At 38.6% G+C, this 7538-nt stretch overlaps 1 protein-coding gene across 1 annotated transcript; it reads left to right on the plus strand.

Moving 5' to 3' along the window:
* Window positions 1-6216: 6216 nt before the first annotated feature.
* LOC308429602 (E3 ubiquitin-protein ligase RNF170-like) lies at window positions 6217-7095 on the plus strand (the record flags this gene model as incomplete). Its single annotated transcript, XM_080928507.1, is given in 2 exon segments — window positions 6217-6903; window positions 6907-7095. Coding segments are annotated over 2 exon segments (858 nt in total). The 5' UTR covers window positions 6217-6234.
* Window positions 7096-7538: the final 443 nt, after the last annotated feature.

Consider the following 7538-nt stretch of genomic DNA (forward strand, 5'->3'; position numbering starts at 1 on the left):
CTTTTTTTTTTTAACTTTATTTTAAAAGCCAAAGATAAAAGAAAAAATTTTTAAACATTTTTGCATAAATGTATACAAATACATTTTTGTCCGTGCTTGGCTCTTTTTTTTTTTTCTTTTTTTTAAGGTTTGATACTCTGCATTAAGGTCTTACTAGTTACAATGAGCAAAAAGTACATGTAAAACAGGATGTAACCAGGAATTAGTCAACATTTTCTTGGTGTGTAAGGATTGAGCACAATGTTCTTTTTTGTTTGTTTGTTTGTTTTGTTTTGTTTTCTTTTTTTCTTGAACTTCACACAGTCTGTGAGTTGTTTCTGGGGCAGTCCGAGCCTCTGGGGTTAACATCCCACTATCAGTGACTGCATATTATGTCTGTTCTTTTGTGACTGGGTTATGAAATAAATCTTATGTTGGACTGCTTGCTAGACAGCCTTTTCTTTAGTCTCTGCCCCGATTTTATCCCTGCCTTTCCAGAGAGGTTGTTCCAGTTTGCTATTCCATCAGCACATGCTTCCAACATGTCTTATCTCACTCTCATTATTACACTTGTAGTTGCCAATGTTTCTACTTGTTACTTTTATGTCTTCTGATACTTTCTAATTCTTTGCTTCAATATGCCTTTCCATATTTCTCTTATGTCTTAGGATATTGATAATTCAATATTAAATTCATTGATGACAACGTGATCATTTTAAGGCTCGTTGGCCCTAACATTTCAATATTAGTACCTACTGGTGATCTTTTTTTTTAATTTAAATTGAAGTTTTAATTAAAGATTATTGATAAAGTGCATGTTTATATGATGTAATACGTACTCGGTTAAAACTTATAGCTGACTTTCTATAACATTGCATTGACAAAAGAAAAGTCAGGAGACATTTACATTTTTCCTGCCAGATTGCATTACGAGAATTAACCAGTCTCTGTACCCTTGCCATGCTATTAATACGCAAATTCCCTAATGTGTCTTCTCACTATTGCTAGGCATAGGTAAAAGTTCTCCAGGACTCCACAGATGAGATTCTGAAGTATCATCATGGTCTCTTTATTATTGTTATTATTATTATTAATATTATTATTACTATTATTATTATGGGATAACATGACAAGCATATAGAATTGTGATTTTAAAGGTGGTAAAAGTTTCATCTCTACTAGGATACTTGTGATGTCATCAAATCAGGAAAAAGTGTGAGACTCCTCACTGTTTCCATTAGAGCAAGAGAGGTAACTATCTAATCATCCCCCAGGATCATTAAAGCCTTCAGCCAGCCACCTTCCTAAATCTTCTCAGAGTTTAATAGCAGAGACTAATCTCATTTCCAGATCAAGCTTCCTAACCCCTCAGTGGTAATGGATTAGGATGCAATGTGTTCTGCCTGGTGATGATAAAACTTTAGGATTTCCTTCAGAACCCTGTTGGCATTAGTTGCAATGAAGCCATAGCTCTTTTGTGATGTTTATCAAATAAGAGTCTTTTCTCTTTACAATATTACCTAAAATCTTTTGGTTAAAGAAACAAGGCACCCATTTCCAAATACCTGCTCCTAATCTGTCACCTATGAACCAGACAAGAAGCCCAGAGAACTTATTATCATCTTGAGTCCCAGGTTGAACTCTATAGCCATTCTGTTTAATTGTCTTCTAATGGTCATCGCCCTTATGTAAGTTTTATACAAGATACCTAATGTACCCAACTACCCTTTAGAGAGCATAAAGCTTACATGTTCCAGCTTCCTGTTAGTCAAAGTCCTCTGCATTTCCTTTTGGGTCTTCTTAAAGTACATATTTGCAAAAAGTATGTTTACAAAACTTAGGTTTCAGTTCTCCTGTGTTTCTGCTGTAATTCTTTCATTCCAGAGGGTAATTAATTCTCATAATGGAGCAGGCAAGGGAAAATGTAGTTTTCCTTTATATTGACATTGTCTTATTCAGCACTTAACAGCTTTATCAGCAGGATTTTTGACTGTTTTTGTTTTGTTTTGACTATTGCTGTTTTGTACTTAAATAAGTTCTCTCTACATAGTGCTGGTTTGGAATTCACTAGTCTCCTCTCTTGGCCTCCAGAGTGCTGGGGTCTTTTGCCCAATAAGAGGCATTAAACTCAGATCCTCATGCATGTTAGTCAAAAGCCCAATCCAGACACCATCCAGGAAAGCAGGTAGGCTAAGTGCAGATCTTTACGTTCCTCTCCTCTCCTCCAAATCTAACCCTGCAATCTCAACTCAGATCTGTAGCAGACTACCTTCAATGGCCACTCCTTCCTCTTCACCCCATCTCAAGAAGCTCGTAAAGATCTCTTTCAACTTTCCTTTTCCCTACTCATCTCTCTGTTCTAGCCCCCAGCTCCAGCAGGCATTCCCTGGGAATCCACTGGCCAATCTTGCCAGAATATCTTGTAGGATAACTGTAAATCATCGCTCTTCCAGTTCTCCTTCAAACCCAGTACCACAGTCTCATCCCAGCTCTGCAGCAGATTGTAGCTGCTATGGCTTCCCTGACTCTACATCCTCATCTCCAGCAGATCAGCCATACTTTCTCCTCTACACTTCTTCCACACAGATTTCTTTGTCTAAGCCTCCAACTCCAGCAGGCATTCTTTGGAAACCCACTGGCCAAACCTGTCAGAGAAGCAAGTAGGCCCCATGAGGGTTTGCATTTGCTTGGCCTAGGGAGTGGCACTATTAGAAGGTGTGGCCCTTTTGGAGGAAGTGTGTCACTCTGGGACTAGACTTGGAGACATTCCTCCTAACTGCCTGAGGATGCTCTGTGTGTTCCTGGATTCCTTCAGATGAAGATGTAGAACTCTCAGCCCCTCTTGCACCATGCCTGTCTGAATGATATCATGCTCCTGCCTTGATGATACTGGACTGAAGCTCTGAACTTGTAAGCCAGCCCCAATTAAATGCTGTTCTTCATAAAACTTTCATTGGTCATGGTGTCTATTCTCAGTAGTAAAACCCTAATTAAGACAGGCCCTAAGCAGAAAGGTGAGTTTCAGGTCTTCATTCTCTCTTCTCTTCTCTGTTTTTCTCCTTCATGTGGACCACCTCAACATCATCCTTTGTCTCAGTTCAGGCTTCTATTCCTGCACCAACAACATGACCAAACAACAAATTGGGGAGGAAAGGGTTTATTCAGCTTACACTTTCCACATTGCTGTTCATCACCAAAGGAAGTCAGGACTGGAACTCAAGCAGGTCAGGAAGCAGAAGCTGATGCAGAGGCCATGGAGAAATGATTCTTACTGGCTTGTTCAGCTTGCTTTCTTATAAAACCCAGGTCTACCAGCCCAGGGACGGCACCACCCACAATAGGCTGGGCCCTTCCCCCTTGATCACTAGTTGAGAAAATGCTTTACAGCTGGATCTCATGGAGGCACTTCCTCAATTGAGACTCCTTTCTCTGTGATAACTCCAACTTGTGTCAAGTTGATACAAAACTAGCCAGTACAACCTCCTATTTCATTTCTAAGTAAAACCTAGAAATACATAACACCCAGAAGCAATAGGACTTCACCTGGCAGGATCCCAGAAGTATTCCCTGCTAGGCAACATAGAGCTACCATGTTTTCCTAAGAATGAGAGAAGTCACAGAAATCAAGGAATAAAACAACCACTAAAAACCAGATGTCAGAACCTAGGAGTACAATCTTCGCCAAGCCAGATCTCTACAAAACAGTGTGAAAACACAATTAATAACAGCTAGGAAAACATGTCTCCAGGAACCCTACTACAGTAGGCATGAGAAATACAAAATAATACAAGGATCTTAAAATATTCTTTATGAATCTACTGGTGGCCCGTAAAGAGAAAATGAATAAATGCATTAAAGAAATCTATGGAAACACAAATACATAGTGAAAGGAAATGAATAAAATAGTCTAAGACCTGAAAGTAGAAATAAAATAAGGAAATCCAAACTGAGGGAAATCCGGAAATGGAAAAACGTAGGAATTCAAACATGAACCTGAGAAGCAAGACTCACCAAGAGAAAACAGGAGGTAGAAAAGACATTTTTCAGGCACTGAAGACAAGATACAAGAACCAGATGCTTCAGTCAAAGAAAATATTGAATCTAAAAAACTTCAGGCACAAAATATCTAACAAAACTGAAACACTATGAACAGACAAAACCTAAAAATAATAAGAATACATTGAGAAAACACCCAGGTCAAAAGCACAGAAAACATTTCAACAAAATTATAGAAGAAAATTTCTCTAACCTAAAGAAGAAAATCTCTGTCAAGGTACAAGAAGCATACAGAATACCAAGCAGACTGTACCAGAATATTTTTCCAAATACATAAAAATTAAAGCACCAAATGCAAAGAACTAAGGAAGAATAATAAAAACTGTAAGGGAAAATACCAGGTAACATATAAAGCTAGACATATTAGGCTAACACTTAAATTCTCAATGGAGACTCTAAAACCCAGAATGGACTGGACAGATATTCCAAAACCTCTAAGAAACCACAGATGCCACTTAGGCTATTCAGTCACAATAGACAGAGAAAGAAAGATACTTAATGGTAAAACAAATTTAAGCAGTATCTATCTATAAAACCACCCATATGGAAAGTACTAGAAGAAAGAGTTCTAAAAGGGTAACAACATCTATGAACACACAAGGAATAAATAATCCCAGACCAGAAAATCAATATGCACACGTGAATGAGCAAGCACACACACACACACACACACACACACACACACACACACACACACACTCCACCCTCCCACCACCACCACCACCGCAACAACAATAACAACAACAACAATAAGTTTGGGGGATTAAGCACTATCCATTTATATCTCTCAAAATCAATATTCTTAATTCCCCAATTAAAAGGCAGAATAACAGAATGGATATGGAAACAGGATAGACCCTTCTTCTGTATCCAGGGAATATACCTAAGCATCAGGGATGAATATCACTTCAGGGTAAAAGGTTGGAAAACGATATTTCAAACAAGTAGAACTTAGAAGCAAGCCAGTGTATCTATTTTGATAACTGACAACATAGATATGAAAATAAAACTCACCAGAAGAGATAGGGAAGGGCAGTATGGTACATATTCATTAAAGAAAACAATCCACAACGAGAACATTGCAATTTTGAACATCTACTCACCTAATACAAAGGCACCCAGCTTCAAAAACCAAAACAAAAAAAAAAAAAAAAAACAAAGCCAACCTCCACACATACAACTACAGTCCAGATTACTTATGGACCCTCAGATAGTAATCATGGATGATCGATCACTCATTACCCCATCTAGACAAAAATCAAACAGAAATATTGGAGGTGACTGACATTATAAACCAATTAGACCTAACAGACATTTACAGAAAATTTTATCCAAATAAAAAAGAAAATACCATCTGCCTTCTTCTCAGAACCTCCTGGAAGTTAATTAAAAATTGACCACATTGTTAAAAGCAAAGCTGCCAAAGACCAGCCTTGGGTTGGAGAGGAGTTCTGAGGACAGCTCCCTAGAAGCTGTGAAACAAACAACTGGAAGTCAAATGGTAGGTCCAACCTGGTGGCCTATGTTCTGCAGGAGACAGCTTTCCAGCCTGCTTCCTCTCTATTCTGCTTTCTTTCTCTTTCATCTGCTTTCTCTCTTAATCTCTGAACAGCTGTCTCTTCTTACTCTGCTCAAGACACCTCGGCAAGGACTCGGGCTCTGCGGTGATGGTGGTGGTGGTGGTGGTGGTGGTGATGGTGGTGGTGGCCGTGTTTCTCTCCAGTCCGCTCGCCCTCACTGAGACTCCTCACTGCTGGCGCTCTAGCTTAAGAAGCCGCCTGTTGCGTTTTGTTTTGCATGTACTTTACGCTTATTGCAACTAGTACGTTTTCAATGCATACTGTCAAGCCCTTGAAAAAAATCAAGTACTGACTAAAAAACATATTCACATGGTTTTATGTAAAATTTATTTTAATGTCTGAAAACACAGTACTGACAAAAATGTATAATTTTAAGCAAAAAATGTTTAAAATCTGTACATTTATCTTTGTTTTGCAAAATAAAGTCGTTTAAAAAATAAATAAAAAAAAAAAAAAAAAAAAAAGAAGCCGCCTGTAGTTGCACGGGAGGAGTAGCTAGGTAGTCCCCGGAAATGAGCTCTATTCTGTCACACGGACTGGCACGGTAGTTCGTCTGCCGCGACGAGTTTAGGGCGTCTCAGAATAATTCTATAATAAACATTCTTCTACCTGGACCTTAATGCAAAGATATTGGCGTTTTCAAGACACCAAGATACAAGATATATGCTTTGGAGTCCTAGGAGAATTGTGGATTCAGAGACCTGTAATGGCCAAATACTACAGTGAAGTTCAGAGTTTGCAGCAGGATGATTCAGTTATAGAAGGAGTAAGTGACCAAGTACTTGTGGCAGTGGTGGTCAGCTTTGCTTTGATCGCTACGCTCCTCTATGCACTTCTCAGAAATGCACAGCAGAACATTCATCCAGAAAACCAAGAGCTAGTCAGGGTGCTGCGAGAACAACTTGAAACAGAACAGGATGTCCCCGCTCCTGCTCCACAGCAGTTCTACACGGAAATGTACTGTCCAATCTGCTTACAGCAAGCCTCCTTTCCTGTTGAAACAAACTGTGGACATCTCTTTTGTGGTTCCTGCATAATTGCGTACTGGCGATACGGGTCCTGGCTTGGTGCGATCAGTTGTCCTATCTGTAGGCAAACGGTAACTCTACTCCTAACAGTATTTGGTGAAGATGATCAATCTCAGGATGTTGTAAGATTGCGTCAAGATGTTAATGATTATAACCGGAGATTCTCAGGGCAGCCTAGATCTATTATGGAAAGAATCATGGATCTCCCCACCTTGCTGAGACATGCATTCAGGGATGTGTTTTCAGTTGGGGGTCTCTTCTGAATGTTCCGCATTAGGATAATGCTTTGTTTGATGGGAGCCTTTTTCTATCTAATATCACCTCTAGATTTTGTATCTGAAGCCTTGTTTGGAATTCTGGGCTTTCTGGATGACTTCTTTGTTATCTTCTTGCTGCTTATTTATATCTCTATTATGTATCGAGTAGTGATAACCCAAAGACTAACTAGATGAAGAAAAACTAGTTTACTAGAATATCCGAGCTTATATATAAAAATCAAACAAAAGGATCCATGGTCGTATCAATCACCCAAATACTATTTTACACACTTAAAACATTTGGTTCTCATTTGACAAATACCTAATAATATACAACTGGAACATTTACATACTACAGCTTCTGATGTTAACGTCAGATTTATAATGATCTACAGGTTTATCTTGATTCTGTGTTGTCTGTAAAAAAGTATGAAACCAGTTGAAAAGGGATACTTTGTTGTTTTCTTTTTCTGCAAATTATTGAGCTTAGATATGTAGTTCAATATTGCTAAATGTACAGATCATCATCCTCAGTGGGTAGCCATACAATAACAAAGAACTTTGAAACTTACCTAAATATTTTTGTTAAGTAAAGTACTGTATGATGCTTAGGAAAAGGTCAGTGACTCAGTGTGTGC

Source organism: Micromys minutus (genome assembly GCF_963924665.1).
Source record: "Micromys minutus genome assembly, chromosome: 14".
Taxonomy (NCBI): Eukaryota; Metazoa; Chordata; class Mammalia; order Rodentia; family Muridae; genus Micromys; species Micromys minutus.